Source organism: Juglans regia, chromosome 8, assembly GCF_001411555.2.
Source record: "Juglans regia cultivar Chandler chromosome 8, Walnut 2.0, whole genome shotgun sequence".
In the NCBI taxonomy this organism is placed as follows: Eukaryota; Viridiplantae; Streptophyta; class Magnoliopsida; order Fagales; family Juglandaceae; genus Juglans; species Juglans regia.
The window spans coordinates 7999252-8018795 of NC_049908.1; the positions used below are offsets into that span (position 1 = coordinate 7999252).

At 35.7% G+C, this 19544-nt stretch overlaps 2 protein-coding genes and 1 non-coding gene across 7 annotated transcripts; 1 reads left to right on the plus strand and 2 right to left on the minus strand.

Moving 5' to 3' along the window:
• Positions 1 to 1206: 1206 nt before the first annotated feature.
• LOC108982200 lies at positions 1207 to 9562 on the minus strand. Of its 5 annotated transcripts, none has more exons than XR_004802236.1 (10): positions 9111 to 9562; positions 8439 to 8475; positions 8234 to 8312; positions 8095 to 8140; positions 7915 to 8013; positions 7475 to 7543; positions 7058 to 7391; positions 6796 to 6944; positions 5195 to 6255; positions 1207 to 1502 (listed from the first exon to the last, which is right to left on the minus strand). XR_004802236.1 is itself a non-coding variant. In XM_018953503.2 (9 exons), exons 1-9 carry the CDS (start codon positions 9510 to 9512, stop codon positions 5926 to 5928), a joined length of 1545 nt encoding a protein of 514 aa, XP_018809048.2. In that variant the 5' UTR covers positions 9513 to 9562; the 3' UTR covers positions 5191 to 5925. The 5 variants fall into 5 exon arrangements, 1 of the variants encoding a protein (XP_018809048.2); XR_004802237.1 differs by lacking the exon at positions 1207 to 1502 and adding an exon at positions 4297 to 4716 and having other exon boundaries at positions 7475 to 7507; XR_004802235.1 differs by lacking the exon at positions 1207 to 1502 and adding an exon at positions 4297 to 4716.
• Positions 4297 to 4399, minus strand: LOC118349340. The gene has a single exon (XR_004802310.1). It is a non-coding gene; the product is annotated as a U6 spliceosomal RNA (small nuclear RNA).
• Positions 9563 to 17348: 7786 nt separating the features above from the next.
• LOC108982195 (protein FAR-RED ELONGATED HYPOCOTYL 3-like) lies at positions 17349 to 18732 on the plus strand. The gene is made up of 3 exons (XM_018953497.1): positions 17349 to 17921; positions 18431 to 18520; positions 18625 to 18732. Exons 1-3 carry the CDS (start codon positions 17349 to 17351, stop codon positions 18730 to 18732), a joined length of 771 nt encoding a protein of 256 aa, XP_018809042.1.
• The last annotated feature ends 812 nt before the right edge of the window (positions 18733 to 19544 follow it).

Sequence of the window (19544 nt, forward strand, 5' to 3'; positions counted from 1 at the left end):
AATATTTTGGATCCCAAAATCGGAACTCAAGTAATGTCCCGAATGATTTTTTTTTTATTTAATAATTAAAAAAATATTTTTTAATGTCGTTGTGAATTTTTTTATTTTTTTAAAATATTTATGATGATTAAAAAATACATACAAAAAAATAAAAATAAAATAAAAAAGTGAAATGCACTATTCGATAAATTCATTCGAGCCACTTTTTCGATGATTGTAGCAGGATTCAAAATAATATTAAAAAATAATATTTAAACAAAATTTTAATTTTATAATATTTTTAATCTATTTTTTTTCTTTTATTTTTTAAAATCTAATAAAATTTATTAATTCAAAACATTTAAATATTATTCACAAAATTTTATCTATCTCATTACCTCCAACATGTCTTGCTATCTTATCCTAAGCTTGATTTAGTTATACAGTTTAGATAAAATGAGATATTTTGTTAAAAATTAAATAAAATATTGTTATAATATTAATTTTATTTTAAAATTTGAAAAAATTAAATTGTTAATTATATTTTATATGAGAGTTTAAAAAAATTATAATAATTATATAAAATGAGATAAAATAATTTAATTTTATATAATAAAATCAGGCCTCAGTGTTTTCAGGTCCCTAGTTATCCTTGGTTAATTATAAAATAAAGCAAAAACTTCCAAAAAAATAAGAGCTTTTTAAAATTTAGAAAATGAAAAAAAAGACTGGACTTCAGGGGCACATTCAAGTGAAAGAATGTAGGTATTGTAGTACGAGTGGTGCTACTCTGGCGCTTGTAAATTGTATTTTTGTTACTTTTTATTTTAAATATTTTTTAAATATTTAAAAAATAAATAAATATAATAATAGTTACTTCTTTAATTATTAAAAAATAATTTAAATATATGAGCGGTAAAAATGAGAGGACAAATTAAAGAGGCATAGTTACATTATTCTTGTAGTATATCCCCTGCATGGATAATCCTGAATTGAAGGTTATCTCCTAAACTCTCCCAAGGCAAAAAATTGGTACAACCCCTCCAAACTATCGTTTAATTTTTAAAATATTTCTTTGAACTTGGGGCAATTTGTTAAAACACCAAGTAACTGCAATGTATCCCATTTTGTTATTAAAAAGATAAAATTACTCCTGAATTTATTAAACTTCCAGACATTATCTTCAAAACTCCACAGATCAATTCAAAACTTGGGGGTGAGGAATATATATATATAATTTACTACAAAACACAGTTTCTTCAGAGCTCACATATCTAGTATTGCAGCATCCATACTCTTGACTCTCCTCCCACCAATATGACTTCAAACACCGCCAGTCCGGCTCTGCCCAACACCATTCCCGGTTGATCGTTTAACATGTAACTTCAGGTCCCAACATCTCATTTCCAGGAAATGGCTATGCAGTGAGTGCATTTTTGCACCAGCACTTCAGAGCCAGCAGGAATTACATCATATGGATTAAAAATCCTACCATTCGTCCCTGATCACATGGAAGAACTTGGCTGTTTCACAAAGCAAAAATCACATGAAAACACATTTACAGAAAGAAACAGAAACAAAAGCAGAACACAACCACCTAAACAAAACATAACTGCAAAAGATACTTTCAGAGAAATCCCAACAATGCACAAGTTGCCCAATCTAGAGGATAGGAAACCAAGAAATACATATCCGTTGCACTCCAATATATGAACACCAATCAATTTTTCTTCTTTTTTTAGACACCACAACTTCATCAGCATGGTTAACAGTATGAACATGGAGAGTTGATCTACTTTCAATTTTCAAGTTTTGGTTCTTTCCATCTTCTCGAACTTGTTACTCATTTTCTCTGTAGTCTGTTCTGTTTTCTGTTTTTCTCACCCTCTTGTTGTCAAAATTTATGAAATTGATAGCTTCAGTCTTGTCAATATTATTTATTGACTACAGATTCTTGAAATACTTGGAACGCCCCGACATCATAATTCATTGACTACAGAAAATTTTGAATCGTGAGGAACACAATTAAGTGAATGAAAACACCAAACTAGAATTTGATGTCATAGCCAGATGTTTTTTTTTTTAAAAAAAAAAATCCATACTGATTCTCATTTATAACTCATAAAAAGTCAATTACAAGCCATCTCCTGCACTACCAACAGATTCAATATCAGGTGGTGCCTCTTCAATCCATATAACTTCCCCTGCCATCTGTAAGGCCATCATCCTAGATAGGGAATGTGCTGCAGCATTTCCTTCCCTATATGTGAACTCCAGCAACCAGTCAGATCTCCTTGAGAAAACATACCTGATATCTTCCACAATTTCTCCCGCCTATGAACAATCATTCCTGCAAACTTTAACATCTTGTATCACATTCTTCGCATCTCCTTTCAAAAATAACATCTTTTACATTTATCTCTTGACAAAGTTCAACAGCCCTCCATAATGAATTACATTCTGCCAAAAAAGGTACACCAGTAAAATATTTACCAGCACATAGAGAAAAGAGAACTTCTCCCTTACAGTTACTTGCTATTAGGCCAATCCCAAAAGAAAAGAATTTTAGCTGATGATGGAGATGATGAGAGGGTGGGTGATTTTGTCAAGAGATTGAGGGGTGGGGAGGAAGAGCAATTTTCTGTTGCCAATTTCTTCCACTTCCCTCTGGTCTGAGTTTGATTATGATCATCTACAAGAGCACAGGTTGGTACTTCTATATCTTCATTCTGATCTTTCTCAGGGACCAGTGTTTGCTTCCTCACAATTGTCTCTGCCTCTTGTTGAATAATAGGACCGACATTTACAGAGACGGCCTTCCTAGTTAAAACCTCCGAGTCCAGCCCCTCCTTCCATGCTACACAGTTTGGAAAATCACCAACCTTATCCATCTTCCAGTGACTTTCAAACTTCCCTTCCACGTTCTTCTCCAACTCACCCTCTCTACATTTTTCAACTGTTGTCAATGTCAGTCCAGTTTTTTCAGTAACAACTCCTTGTTTTTGTCCACTATTATCGTTTAATTCCAAACTCCGACCATCTCTGCAAATTCCCACCTTCACTAGAACTTCCTTCACTGCCATGCTACTACTCCCACTACCTTCAGAAGACACAGTGTACCCATAGCGAAGAGGAGGTCTTCTCATTGCATTTGTATCCACTCTCAACCAAGAACCAAACTGATCTGAACGTGCACTTTGCCCAGACTTGTCTTCTGATCAAAAAGGACACCCCTCAGACCCGTGAGCAATAAATCCATAGTCAAAGCATATACGAGGCAATTTTTCATATTTTATGGGAATCCATACCCTCTCCCCATGAACACAAATAGTACGACCTCTAGCCAAAGGATTTGTACGAGAGATATCAATCTTAGCCCTAAGATAAGGATCCCAACCAATACCATCTTCTGGCAAATCCATTTCAACTATCTTCCCAAGTGAACCACCAATTTGCTCCCCACACTCTTTATTCATACAAGCTACCGGCATATTGTGCAACCGAATCCAAAATGGTTCACTATCAAAACGTATTTTATGCAGAGGAGATAGTCCATCGAACACATTCAATGCTAATAAACTGTTGTCAAAAAGCCAAGTTCTTCCATCCATCACCTTTTGTTTATCAGCATGCGTAGCAAATGTTCATGAACAAGTTTGGACCACAAACTTGGAAAATTGCTGCTTTACTCACCCTCCAGATTTTTCCCAAAGTCGCTGCCAGCACCTCTTTCCCAATTATCCGTTCCATATACAGCTTTCCTACTAAACTACGCTCACCCTTCCTCTCTGATTCTCTAATACTTTCATCAGGCATATTAATTATAGCATCTTCCTCTACCGTTAAACTCAACTTACACCACCGATTCTCAATTTCCTCCATCTTCACAGTACTTTCCCAGCCAAATCAGACCACTACAACAATGAATTTTCTGAACAAAAACCCTCAAACCCCTGTTGTCAAGGGCGAAGGCAGAGCTTTTTCAGCCAAATCAGACCACTACGAACCCCACAAGAAACAAGAAACAGAACAAAACACACACCTCCAGCCACTTCAGCGAACAAGAACTTAAATTAGACAATACTCAACCCCTGTCGTCTAGGTCGAAGGCAGAGAAGAGACTTTTTCGCTTTTGAGTCGGCACCCAAATATGATTTCATCACAGCTTTTAACATTCGACAATATCAATCGAGTTTCGGAAAGAAAAATCATCCGAAACTTCAAACAACTGTAAACCAGGTCATGTGGTGATTAAAACAGGGCTTCCCGGTTTGAATCGACTCCGAGCACAAGGCAGTTTCAGGTCGAGGGGAAAAAAAAAATTTGGACCATTTCTCGATTTGTGCGTGTCATCCTTGCGCAGGGGCCATGCTAATCTTCTCTGTATCGTTCCAATTTTATCGGATGTCCCCGAAGGGACATTCATCTATTGCTTCCTTCTGTATTAAAAAGACGACTACGCAGAAGTAACTAAACCATGTGGGACTCGTTGTCGCCCAACTACAATGTGTGACTAGTAGTTCTGTCTTTACTTGTTAAAGAGACAGGCCTTTTCGACACACAGTTCAACAATTGCTCTTTGGGCCTGACCCATTGTAGTTGGTCCCCGACTCCCAGTGGCCTTTAATGTACTTCAGTCCTTTTTAACACAGTTCCACTTCCCTCTTTGCTCTTTGGGCCTGGCCCTTCTCGTGGCCTTTAATGTACTTCAGTCCAGAAAACCACATTGATTATGCACTGAAAGGTGGGGATTAGTGGGGAAACAATCTTAAATGAGTAATTATGAGAAAAGCTAAGGTTAGATCACTCTTAAAGTATGCAAGTCTCATATATAAAAAAAAAAAAAAAAAAATTCATTATTAAAAAATATTTTTTTTCTTATATAAATCCCACATTTACTTTATATTCAAAGGGAGCGTAGAGAATTTGCACCTTAAGATGGTATAAATAATTTTCTTAACGAGATAATTTTGAAATAAGAATGCATAATACTTTATCCTATTCATTAATAATTAATGTTTATGTAAATAATTTTAATAACATGACATCATATGATTGGATAGATTAACCCTTTATTATGCCGGGCTTACCCAATAATTTTTTATCTTAAATATCCTCTTAAAATAAAATAATATGTCAAGTATATGTCAGATTTTAAAGAATAGCAAAGGGAAGCTGGAATGCATGTTTTCCAAACGTATCTATCCTCTGTTACCTCGAATGGATCGGCTCTTCTATTGCACCAGCAATTTCAGTAGTTATACAGGTTCCAAAGATATTCGGCTCTAATAAACTTGAGAGCCAACTCCATCTCCAGAATTGCAGATACTTACAACAAAGCAACTTACTCTTAGATAAATGGAAATCTCTCAGAATATAATTGATCGTACCATTACAAATTCGTCTCTGCTCTTTGCCACTCAAAACCCACCTTGGTCCACAACACAAGATGATCCACTCCCATTGCTGTCAGAGCTGCAATGTTGAATCCTGCTGCTGAGATGAACCAATCTGAACATTAGAACTAGGTGAACTCGTTTGCTGAAATCTCACATTTACATCAGGAGGAAATGAATAACAATGTCTGCAAATATGCCTCCCCCACCAAGGATCACTGCTGATATTCCATGTCACTTAAGTCCACAGTGTGTTGCAATTTCAGAAAACCAGGCTTCACTTGATTCAGAATAATTTATAGGCATTTGGCAGGAAGTAGTGTTACTACTTGTATTTAGTCAAACATCTTAGAAGACATAACGTATTATCGGAACCTGACATTTCAGTTAATCGGGCAAGTCTTACCGTCCTGATATGTGACTTTAAAAAATCAATCCGACCCAAAACCACCATTTAAACCATTCATATGAGAGCAGACTATGCATTTCTGCTTATTCCGAGGAGGCATGGGTTTTATTCCACCAATATGTTTAGGGAAGTCAACTCACATTAAGAATCCAATCCTGTTCTTTCGAGGTCTTCTTGACCTTGCAACAAGAATCCATTTGTATAAGCAGTGTTTGATTCGGATATCCTGTGATATAGAAGCTTGCTTTTACAATCATCCGGTATTGAGCTCTCAAAAGATCTCACCTCAGTAAATAAAGATTGCTCCTGCATTAACACCTCATTTTCTCCGGTCCATCCAGGACCAAATTCGAGTCCCCTTGGCAAAAATCTATCAATTTTCTTTGAAGCAACCTTCCAAACTACGGGCCCAAGGTCAGCAGCAAATTGAGCTAGGCTTCTCGCATAACCATGCTCCAAGTGCAGACTTACCTGATTTTTACATTTACATTTAGAAGAAATCGTGTACATACTATAAAACAGTACTAAAAACAGCAATCACACAGAATAAATTGGGGGAAACCATCTTAGGGGAGGTTTGGATGGTGAGTTAAGATGAGATGGAATTTGAAAGTTGAAAAAAATATTGTTAAAATATTATTTTTTAATATTATTTTTATTTTAAAATTTTAAAAAGTTAAAGTGTTTATTGTATTTTGTATGAAAGTTTAAAAAGTTGTAATGATTAAATGAGATGAGATGAGATGAGGAGCCTTTTGTATCCAAACCTCCCCTAGTGACCAAGAATATCACTCACTTCATGGGAGGCATCATTTGCACGTTTTCAACAATCATCTTTCTTAATATCTGGTTTACATAGCATTAGAGAAGATGTTCGGCCAAAATCAATCCATTATCTCCATTTCTAAATCCTTTTACTTTGTAATAAAAGCACCATCCCCACTTTTTTAAACCCCAGCCTTGAGAGAGAAGAAGGATACACAAAGAGAGAGGAAAAACCGTCTTACATACCTCCACTAGTTGCTTCAATTCCCCATCCAGTGCGGCCCAGACAGATGGCCCACGGCAAGAGTCCAAGGCATGCTTATAGGTGTCACGCCTATTCTCATCCAGAGCAAATTGCTTCTTCCCATACTTCAAAACATACTTCAAAACAGAAGCTGCAATCCAAGAGAAAAACAGCTCAAACGTCGTTGAAAAGGCTAGAAATTCGAAATGACAAAGTACAGACAGAACATATAAAGTACTACAACACACTCGATTCAAGCCTTACCTGGAAATTCATTCTCCCACTCAGACCACCAACTAGTACAAGTTTCACTGTTTTTAGGCCAATGGGAAGTCCTGACCAATTGAGCAGGTGGAGTAAGTCCTTTTCCTAGATTGTAAGCACCGGAACCCCTTGCATTACCTCCTCCAGAAACAAGAGTTGCATCCAAGGCTGGCCCAGGACAAACATGCTCAGAAGGAGAGCTACCAGGGGACTTCCTCAGGTTCTTGCCTGGAGGCCTGCCTCTCTGCACAACTTTGGGCTGTGGCTCATCATTATCACTATCCTGCCTCAAGTTTTCGAAGTCCTTTTTTGCCAACTCTTGCATAGACCGTGCCTGCCAAAAGGGTAAAGTTCCAGTGATGCAATAAAGAGAAACCCAAAAAAAGATAAGAATAGAAGTTCCAGAGAAGACCAAACCTGTCTAAAAAAAATGGTATCTGGTGCATTGTACTGCATTGCATTTTTACATATAAGAAACACATCTTTCTGTAAGTTAGATAGCAAAGAGAGTTAAATTCCTTGACCAGGAAGGCATGAAATAAGAGAAGGCTTCACCATAATCAAACTTCCCGTGTACAAGGTAAAATTAAAAATCATTTTGCTACATTTTTAATATAAGGAATCCCAAAAAAGCAAAATCCAAGTGAGAACGGAATTAGCACGCAAGTACATGTGAGCATGAACAAACACCAACAAGAACATAAAGCAACTACTAGAAAATTTATGACCTGTATAACAGCCGCAACGGAATTAGAATGCATAGACAGATCGACATTTTTGAAACTCGGGTTACAAATATATGTTCATATTGAATGCGTATGAATGGGAATTTGCAGGAAGTGCAATCTTAAACCAACCTCAAACTGTTCCAAGTTGGCATAAGCTCCCCCATCTACTTTCTTCCTCACGGTTTCAAAATCCATTGGATTCTCAATGATGTCATGGTAATCGGGAAGCTAGAAGGAAATCAATTTATAGCAAATCATGAATGGGTATTCAAAAATAATATACAAATTTAAATTACCATAAAAATGCACCTGTTCCGGGTCCACGGGCTCCGAGAATACCCCATGAGTGTCCTTTCTGCAAGCGAATTGGAGTTCACCGATGAAAACCCAAGCTTAAAACAATGTTTAAAATTAAAATAAAATATACAAAGCTAACAACAAAACACACTTTTGAAGCCTGTCAAGGATGAACACCAACAACTTTTTGTCTGGCAAAGGTGTCGTGGGACCGGAGTCCACCTGCGACCCTGTCAAAATTAAATTAAATTATTCAATACCTTGGCCCTTCATATAGAAAAACAAAAAACAATCACTACAAAAATCCCCCACAACGACTTTCAGCAAAGAATTGAGATTGATTCACTTTTAGATACCGTGTAGGGAGTCTGTCTCTTTCGAAACCTTTTCATCCTGCAAAATTAGTCCAATATCCATGTCGAAATTACCAAAAAGATAATAGAAAAAAATGAAAAAAAAAATTGCATAAACATTTACAAAAAAAAAAAAAAAAAGGAATTGCAGAAACACTGTCATTATTAGAAAAGGGAAAAATAATCACATGAAAAGTTATATTAAAGGCGACAAGAAGCGGAGGAAGTACAGGTGGGGGGGAAAGAAAATTCTGAAACTAATTAACGAACAGACAAGTTAAAGTTTCTCGTATATGAAGGGCGCGAGTCTCTGCGTATTAACACACACAGTAGGAATACAGAAAACAAACAAACAAACATTAAAATAAATGGAAGATTTAAGTTAAGAAATGATAATAAAGAGAAAACTGAAGCCCACTCAGATTTCAATAAAATTTAAAGAATATTATTAATTTAGACCGAGTCAAACTTGTCCATCCACTCGTTGATCTAACGAGCCCACCACCAAAACACCATGAAATTGCGCGCGGAATCCCAAACGATTCAAACTACTTTTCGAAACGCAAACGGCAACACAATCGCATACTGCATAAATATCTCGGTTCCTCAAAACGATTTCAGAAAATCACCTTTAAAAAATTAGGATTTTCTGTTAAGTGAATTGATGATCATTACCACTGCGTCAGACCCGTGATTGAAGACACTGATCTTGCGCCTCTTGAGGGCCGCCTCAGTATCCTCGATATTCGCATTCGAATAAGATCCGTCCGGATTTAAGTCAAATGTCGAGGAATTGGGCGACAATGTCGGGTAATACGGATGGGGATCGAGACCATTTAGGAGCTTGTGCTTCTTCTCTTTGCGTTCGTCGTCTTCGCCGGAAAAGCACTCCGGCAGGTCAGGGAAAGGGTTCCGTCGAATGGAGCGACGGGTAGGAATAGAGATTAAATTGAAAGAGTTAGGGTCTTCTTGCTGCTGTTGTTGTTTGAGAGAGCGTTTTTGGAGATCCAAGAGAGATGGGCGTCCCTTCTTCTTCTTCTTCTGCTGCTGCATCGTCGTCTCCGAAGCTTCGCCCATTCTTTTCGTTCTCTTTTCTCCCGAGAAAAATACTTCGTACGAAATATTGGGACAAGTTTGGTCCGCACGTGTGGTGTGCTGACTAGGGACCGAGTCACTCAAGTTACGTGAAAGGAAGGCTTTGTCACGTGACATGGTAGGTGGCTATTGGGAAAGAGTAGGGCTACGCTGTCTAGCGAGTAGCGATCAGGCCGTGCGGGCTAACACAAATTTTTTTTTAATTGTTTTTTTATATTTTTTTAATATATTTAAATATTTTTAAAAAATAAAAATATATATCAATATATTAAAAATCACTTTCTTAATTATTAAGTAAAAAAATTAATAAATAAAATACATGAACGATCAAAATGATAAGATAAATTCAGGTGACATACTAACATTTCTCATTGAGAAATACCGATTGTTTTTTTTTAATATTTCTATAAATCAACAACTGTTCATCACACACCTACACATGAGTTTTGAAAAAACAACCCCATTTACAAGAAAGAATGATATAACAGATATGGATGATAGAGATGAAGATGGTGATCTACAGCTTGATGGTTCATGGCAAGTTGATGATTCCACTCCTTTGAAGAAGAAAGCAAAAAGGAAACTGGACCAAGACCCTGGTAGTTCAGACATGGAAACCTCTGAACCACGTGTTACATAAATGCGAGCAGTGGAGATGGAGCTGGAAACCAAACCACAGAAAAAACAGTTTACCCTCGTTACACCTACGATTCATACATGCTTCTATTTTTCTATTATACATCGTCTTTGATCTGCAGTTCGATTGACAATGATTACTCCACTTCTAGAAGATATAGAGGTTGGCAAACCCCTAGAGTAGCAGAACAAAAATCATGAGTATTGATGGGATTCCTTCTCTTGAGAAGGTGGATGTCAATGTCTCCGAGAATGGTGGGCAAGGGAATGTGCCTTCTTTTATTGTTCAGGAGATTGTTAGTTTAGAAGATTATTTACAAGAAACGATACATTACCCTCCCACAAATCTAAGTGGTGAGAATTTGAGTGTGTGAATGGTGAGAATCCGGCGTCGAAATTGCAGAGAAGAGTAAGAAGAAATATCAGTGCAGTAAAAGAAAAAGTGGAAATCGTAGTGCAAAAGAATAAGAAATCTGCAGAAGAAGAAATCATACAGCAAAAATCTCACTGAGGGCTTCGGGGGGAGAGACTGAGGGCTTTGGGGCTTAGGTGCAAAATCGGTTCACTTGTTAGTGAACCTGGTCTGCCACATAGGGTGTGGGGTGTGCTTTTGAAAACTGTCTGATACCCAGATTTATTCTTTTTTTTTTCTTAACTTAATTGTTAATGAAGTATTTTTAAATAAGTTTATGAATTTTTTCTCTATTTTTTATTTAATTAATTATTTAAAGAGATTTAAAAAATAATTGAAAAAAATGCACTCGATACAAAAATTCAGTAGGGCTCTCGGTGGCCCTAGCACCACCCAGTGGCTATTATACTAGGCAAGCGGTATCCGAAGCCAAATAACTGGCCTGCCAAGTCTAGGATTGATAACCGGCTTCAATGTCTGCCCTATACTCAAGTGGATAACATATAACTTTTAAAATTATAAATGTTATAAGAAAGTCTTACTAATATGTGATTTGTTATTTTTGTCATTTTATTTAAACATACATATATATATATATTTAAGCATTAAGTTATGATGACAAAAATGATAAATCACGTGTTGATTAGGTAGAGGTGTGTGATATAAAGCTTCTATGTAAAATTTCTCAATATATATATATATATATATATATAATTAAATTTGAAAAAAAAAACACGAGAAATTATATTTACAATCATAAGATGTGTAAGTTTCGCGCACTCATTTTGAAGAAAGTCGATACATCTGGAACCTACATGAAAAAATAACTTTTTAAGTAGTGGATCCAATTTTTTTTTCAAATAGAATGCGCATGACTTATAAATCTCATAATTATATCTAGCAGTACTCAAAAATTACCATTGCGGCCCTTATGGGCGGCTATCACAGGATGACCTAGATTGAGCTATCCAAGGGGTACCATCGTTGCCACCCTCAACCATTAAGGTGTGGTTTGGATAATGAATTGAAATGAGATGAGTTGATATAAAAGTTAAAATGTTAATAAAATATTATTAGAATATTACTTTTAATATTATTATTGTTTTGATAATTGAAAAAATTGAATTATTTATTATATTTTGTATGTAAGTTTGAAAAAATTGTAATGATAAGATGAGATGAAACATTTTAACTATTTTAACGGAACCTAAAATTGACGCATTTTATTTTCAAACTATCACAAATTACAGCTTAAAATTTGTACACTTCATTAAAATCTAAACGTTAATATTGTATTATAATACCAAAAATTGGCATTTTGAACAATATATTAAGATATAATCGTTATTATTGTGTTCCGTTACTTATTTTTTATTCATCTCAATTGTCATAATTTAACGTGGGTGCAAAGTGTCCTTTTTTGTAGTTATAATGTGTTAGTTTTAATAATTTGATGTGCAAAGTATAGAACCCTTGATAGTTTGGAAGTACAAAGTATACTTTTCACCATATGCATTTGATACTTAAGATTCAACCCAAATACATTTATTTGAGATGAAGAATTATTCAAGAGTCCTACATTATGGATAACGTGGTACTCATAACACGTGACGCCCCCAGCCCCCGCTTGGAATTGAACGGTAACTGAAACGCGGGGACATGCAACACATAACTACATACCCGTACATGACAGATAAAATGCAATGCTCTTAGGTATACTAGCAGTATGCAATAATTAATGTAGCGGAAAATATAAGACTATGCATAATTAACGCCTAAAACAATTGCCTTAGCACATGGTATCGTAAGACTATGCATAACCCAAACATTATCTTTAACATAAAATTCATATCAAAAGTACCCAATGAATGATATGTTCATTGTCTCCCAAAACAATGATAGCTAACAAAACCTTTTTCCCCAAAATAAAGGGACCGATCACAAAAGGGCTTAATTCATGAGACGAGGAACTTCACTAGTACTAAGGTCCCTTCACATATGAGACTTAAGAAAATACCCCTAGTCCTTATGGGCTCAGGTTCTAGTAGTCTCAAACTAGCAGCAACTTCCTTGACCTCTATTGAGGAATCATTTGCCTGACTCAGATATCCGGTTACAAAATCTAAGTGGTCCTTGATCGTAGAGGCTTTATCGGTCTCGGTTTTGTAATCATCCATATTGAGTGCTTCCAAAAGTCTCTTAAGGCATTAGACCGTGACTTTCAGAAGATCGGTCATAAAGTCATAGCAGGCCTCTACAGTGAATTCATCTTCTTTTAGCTTATTACTCAAGTTCATGGTCATGGATACCTGTCACAGTTTCTACCATTCCGGATGGAGAATGGTAGTGGAAACTACCACAATGAGATTTTGAAAAATCTCATCAAGTAAATATACAACATACAATGATTAATATAAGCATACAAGCGACAAACCGTTAAATGCATGCATGAACATGTACTTAACACATGACGTGACCCAAAACTTGATTTATGCACTTTACCTTTTTCAAAAAACATGTAACAAATTCTTTAGACTTTTCAAAAAAAATATTATTTGACATCATTTCATATCTTATTATATCACATGATCCATGTCGTATCGTATCGTATCATATAATGTCATATCACGTTATTCATATCACGTGATCCATATCATGTGAACTCATTGCCTTGTTTTTATAACACACTGCGGACACATCATGGCTCCCCTAAGCACTGCGTGTTCCTGCTAGTTACGACGTGTTCTTTCTTATACTTGACATGTGACACATGAAATATCGTGCATGAAATCATCAAGCGTAACATATTCATATCATGGCATGACAACATAAGACATGTGAAATATCAAAACAACTTCATGAACATAGAAGAACGTGACTTGGCCGAAACATCAAAGGCATGTAACATAGAGAAATTTCACTTTAACATATTTCAAACTTGAAGTATAATAGATAAAACAATTCTGCTAGGTACAAGCCATTTTGTGTACCACTTGTGCACCGATAGATGACATGGCAGAAGCAGGGGCATTTAAGTAAATTCAAAAAATAAAAAGAAAAGGAAAACCCAGTCTCGTCTCCCTCTGTTTCCTCCCAATCCGCGTCTCCCTTCCCAGCTCACTTCCCTCCCTTCCCACTTCGTATAGTCGCTCCCCTCTGTCTCTCCAAATCTCTTTCTCAACGAAGCCTTCCCCAAATCTCTTCATCTACACACGATGGTGAGATTGATTTGAAGTAAGTGTACAAAAACACATTTATTTATTATATTTTTGCAACTAAAATTTCTTAGAGGGAAAAATGTGAACTATCTGAATGTACAAAAAAAATTGCATGATTCAGTGTTAAAACCGTCGTAAAAATGGGTTAAATATCAGTCATGATGAGTGAAAAAGAGAGGAGCTTTTCCTCTAAAAGAGTCGCCCACCATGGAATGAACTAGTATGTGTTAGATGGGTTGGTGAATTCATATTTTTCTATGTGATGCGCACTTGTTATGCCCACATGTTTATGGATGTCATGCCTTTTGCTTCTTTGAATAACGTTTCATATTTTCTCTGCAATGCCTCATGCTTCTTTGAATATGCTGTTTTGTTTCCTAGCCATGGGCTACTCACTGCCAATGTTTCTTTTAGAGAGAAGATTACATCAAGCTTAAATTAGGTAAAGGATTTCCTTGAATGAGAGAATAATGCTTATTATTGCCCATAATCTCACTTTGATATGCCTTTTAATTGTGCTATAGGCTATTGGGAAAATCACTTCTAGAAGAGTCATGATTCCTCAAAATCTCACTTTGATATGCCTTTTAATTGTGCTATAGGCTATTGGGAAAATCATTTCTATAAAAGTCCTGATTCCTCAATACCTCCTTACTAATGAACTTTCATTTCATTATGGATCTCATAATTGAGTTGGAAATCATATTATGGCAACGTTTTCTACAATATATCTTGATTGAAGGGTTAAAACGATTGAAGAACATAAAAACATCACATGACTGGTGGGAAAGGGGAAATAGAGCTGCCAATGAAAAATTAGTTGTTTAAAGTTCTATCTATGTTTAGCATTTCTAGAATTTAGAATATCAACTTGTTATGAACTTAGTTTGAGATTTTTGAAGTTTCAAATATTTGAAGTTTCAAATATTTGAAGTTCTTTTTTGCATTGCTTGGATTTGGAATCTCAAGTATGTTAAAAGCTTTGTCCTGTCTATTTAGTGATTGTATTGGATTAATTTCCAGTTTACACTCTTATTCTTGTGCAGGACATTCAAGCACTGATCAACAAAATTAATAAGTCTATAGTGGCTCCTCTTCCAACAAAGTATTCTGATGGAGAAAGGGAAAGAGCACGCATCTCCTATCACACCTCGTACCACAAATCCATCAACAAATCCATCAAATCAGATGATACCAAGACCATTTTATACATATTTTTCAACACCTCCTTGCATAGATACATCTAACAATCCTGCAACTCAGGTATTATGAATATAAAAAATTTTGAACAGGCCAGCCAATAGATTTAATTTTGATTTTGATCTATCTTTAGACCATTTTAGTTTGAATTGTTATATATATATATATATATATATAAATTAATTGGAAAAATAACATTAGATGCTTTCTTTGTGAGACAAGAAAGTAGTAGTGGTAGGTACTGCTTATAATTGGTTGAACTAGTACATGTATATAATTAGATGCCTTATATTATATATATATATATATATATATTTATATAATTGGTTGAACTAGTACGTGTGTATATATATGAAAGTAGTAGTGGTAGGTACTATTTGTAATTGGTTGAACTAGTACGTGTATATAATTAGATGCCTTATATTATATGCCTTATATTATATTATATATATATATATATATATATTTATATAATTGGTTGAACTAGTACGTGTATATATATATATATATATGAAAGTAGTAGTGGTAGGTACTGCTTGTACTGCTTATAATATATATGAACAATCTTTAAGAGAATCTTAGCTAATGAAATAGATTTTTAATTTCATTTGATTACAATTAATTATTACCTATATATCATGTTTTGTAAGGATCGATCGATCGATCGCGCGCATTAGTTGATTGAATTAATGTATATGTATCTTGTTTTATATTAATGTCCATATTTATTACTACATCTTTAGTTAATTGTCATTATTGATCTACATATTAGGTGATACCAATGTCTTTTTATCCGGATTTCTCAAGCTATATGCATGAGGGCCATACACCAATGCCTGATGCTTGGTTCCCACCATTCTTACCTCGTCCTAGTGCCAACCCAACTCCATGGACTTGTCAGGTGATGAGTTAAATTTTTAAGTAGCGTGTGTATTTTTCAAAATGCTTAAATTAATCCAAAATATTGTTGTCAACTGAATGTAAATCTTTTTTTGAGATTTCAGTCATCAACCTCCTCTCTGATTGGTTTAAACACTGCAAGCTCAAGCCATGTGAAATAAATTCAAGAGTCACCACCTGACTCGAGGGAGGTTGAAACTTTGTCTACGCCATCTGAATCCAAAGATGACAATGAGACCCAGATAGAAATTGCAGTGCATACTGAGGGGGGGCCGATATCATTGAGGAGCCGAAATTGGAGATGGTGTTTAACTCTGAAGAAGAGTTAATTGCTTACTATAAAAGCTATGGGAAACAATGCGGTTTTGGGATAATGACACAAATGAGTCATAGGTTTGAGGATGGGAGGCTCAGATATATCACATTGGGTTGTGCTCGTGGTGGGAAGGCACGGAATCAGACCACAAATGTCACTCGACCACGTCCGACATCAAAGACAGGCTGTAATGCAAGGATAAATGCTACGTTTTTTGAAGGGGTGTTGAAGTTGTTGACTGTTCACAATACCCACAATCACGGACTAAGTCCACAAAAATCGAGGTTCTTCCGCTGCAATAGAGAAGTGAGTTTGTCTATTAAGAGAATGCTAGATACAGATGATCAAACTGGTATCAGAATGAACAAGAGCTTCGCCGCTCTTGTGCAAGAAGCAGGTGGGTTTGAGAACTTGTCATTCAATGAAAAAGACTGTCGTAATTACATTGGGAAAGGTGGTGCTGGAGCCCTCTATGAATATTTTGCTACGATGCAATACAAGAATAATGGATTCTTTTCACTATTGGATATGGATGATAATGAGAGGTTGAAAAATGTCTTCTAGGCAGATGCACGGAGTAGGACATCATACAAATATTTTGGTAAAGTTGTCACGTTTGACACCACCTATTTGACAAATATGTATGGGATGCCGTTTGCACCATTTGTTGGTGTAAACCACCATGGACAGTCAATCCTTTTGGGAACAGGATTGATTTCTAATGAGGATACAAAAATGTTCACATGGTTGTTTCAGAGTTGGTTGAATTGTATGGATGGTGAAGCTCCAAAGACTATTATCACAGATCAAGATAGAGCCATGAAAAATGCAATTGCACTTGTCTTTCCGAATACCCGACACCGATTTTGCTTATGGCACATATTGAAGAAAGTACCTGAAAAACTCGGTTCAAATGGTGCATACAAAGATGGGTTGAAAAGTCAGTTGCTTAAGTGTGTGTATGACTCTCAAACAAAGAGCAGTTTGAGAAATGTTGGGAAGTGGTGATTACAACATACAACTTGCAGGAAAATGCTTGGTTGTAGAGTTTATATGCTGAGCATACCTATTGGGCACCGGTATTTTTGAAAGAAGTTTTTTGGGCTGGAATGAGTACAACCCAACGAAGTGAGAGTATGAATGCATTCTTTGACGGGTATGTTCATGCAAGGACAAACTTAAAAGAGTTTGTTGATCAATTCGATAATGCGTTGAGGAAGAAGATTGAAAATGAAAATGCGGCGGACTTTCACTCATTCAACCTCACAATTCCGGCAGTCTCTATTTCTCCACTTGAGAAGATATTTCAAGCCACATACACCAACTCTAAGTTTAGAGAAATTGAAAAAGAAGTAATAGGAATGGTTGGTGTTCTTCCAACTCTACACCAGAAGGCTGGTGTAATCGCAACGTACCATGTAGAAGATGAAGTTTGTGTTGATGATTTCATCAAGGAGGTGACCCAAATGGTGTATTTTAATGAGGCTGAAGTTGATGTGAAATGTTCATGTGCACTGTTCGAAATGATAGGGATATTATGTAGACATGCATTAGCCATTATAAGAGTTAACAAAGTGAAAAATGTGCCACAAAAGTATATATTAGATCGATGGAGGATGGACATTAAAAGGACATACACTTTTATACGAAGTACTTATGACTCAGTTGATGTAAGGCCAGAAGTGAGCAGGTATTCACGTATATTGAAGGTACGTTATTTTCTTCTTTTCACTTTGTGACATTCACGTATATTTTGTTGGTCGTGGTTTGTTACGTGGTGGGATTTTGACATTCTTTTTTTCTTCTGAACTTATAAAAAAAAAATATTAAAGGTATGTTATGACGTTGCCACAAATGCAGCGTCATGCGATGAGCATGCTAATGAAATGATAGATAAGTTACATGCAATGAACATCGTCTATCGCACGAAGAAGTCGCCCCCAACGACCCTTGGAACATGTTGCAGATACAACTATCGATGCACCTACAGCTGGGAATTCAAAGAAAGTCCTGAGTCCCTTTGTAGTTAGAGGCAAAGGGAGACCACCATGCCTCAGGAAAAAATCAATGATTGAGAGAGTCAAACCCACGCTCAAGAAGGCTACTCAAAAGGGAAAACGTAAACATGTCAATTCAGTGTTCCATTATGAATATTTGATATTTTTATCTCTTCAATATTTGTTTGTTAGACTTCATTTGGTTTTTTATTGATCTGTAGCCACATGGAAGTGATATCGACAGGGTTGACACGTGCATGAATTTATTTGGGCAAACAATTGTTGGGACACAAGAGAGTGTTGTCTTTGAGGTAGTTCATGATTCTATTGTCTTACTTTTTTATTCTAACTTTTTTTTATTGTTTTGAAGTTCACAATATGATTCTAACCCATACACTTTTGTATCTATTTTTAGCCTCTTCAAAACACTACCGAAGTGTTGGACTTTGGTGAAATCCAACTTGGGGATGACACATATGAAGCTCTAGATGGGACTGAAGATCATGGACATGTGCAAAGATGAAGATGTTGAAATACTTTCATCTGTTTCTAATTTTGTGTTGGGACTTGTTTATGTTATGACTCGGTTGGTGTAATGATGGGAGGTTGAGATTTTGAGTTGTAAGTGTTAAGTCATACTTGTGAAGTAGGGAGTATGCTATAGGTATATGCAATAGAATCTTGTATATAATGAAATTATATTTTGTTGAGTGAAATCAGGGACACCAATGAAGTTATATTTTGTTAAAGTGAAATCAGAGACTTGAAGTTATGTTACTGAGTTGTAGAATTTTCTATCTAATTTGTGGATGGTTTCTTTTTGCCAACAATTTGTCATGATCTATTTAACTGTTTAAAGTACTTTCATGAGGACAAATAATGCCTGTTTCATTATTTTTCATGTCAAAATAATCAATTTATGGCACTCATGACTAAGGTATAAATAATAAATTGTCTCATAAAAATCACATTTCAAGCTTCATACATTGAAATTATATACAAGACTATTGATGCACATGCATCATTTACAACTCAATTTCTCAACTAGTTGCTTAAGGTTATACACAACAAAAGCCACAAAAGTATATACAAATTTCTCTCGAGTAATATGGTTTCATTGTTTACAGATGCAATACAATGAAATTAATATAAAAATAATCCATGAGATTTTAAGTAGTGTGCGTTCACGCCGGATCTCTGCTTGTTGCCTTTGAATATCAAGTTGGTCGTTGTGGATTCTCAACTTATGCTTCACAATCTCTTCATCTCTTCTTCGAAGCTCTTCTTCATTCCTTAACAATTCAATTTCTATCTTCATAAGATCTTTTTCTCTTT

Excerpts from the sequence above, each read along its gene's own strand:
- LOC108982200 (XM_018953503.2), bottom strand. The coding sequence starts at position 9,512 with ATGGGCGAAGCTTCGGAGACGACGATGCAGCAGCAGAAGAAGAAGAAG. Across the intron at positions 8,476-9,110 it reads ATCACGGGTCTGACGCAGTG|GATGAAAAGGTTTCGAAAGA; the intron begins GTAATGATCATC and ends CTAATTTTGCAG. Across the intron at positions 6,945-7,057 it reads GTGGGAGAATGAATTTCCAG|CTTCTGTTTTGAAGTATGTT; the intron begins GTAAGGCTTGAA and ends CTTGGATTGCAG.
- LOC108982195 (XM_018953497.1), top strand. The coding sequence starts at position 17,349 with ATGAATGCATTCTTTGACGGGTATGTTCATGCAAGGACAAACTTAAAA. Across the intron at positions 17,922-18,430 it reads GGTATTCACGTATATTGAAG|CCACATGGAAGTGATATCGA; the intron begins GTACGTTATTTT and ends ATTGATCTGTAG. Across the intron at positions 18,521-18,624 it reads AAGAGAGTGTTGTCTTTGAG|CCTCTTCAAAACACTACCGA; the intron begins GTAGTTCATGAT and ends ATCTATTTTTAG.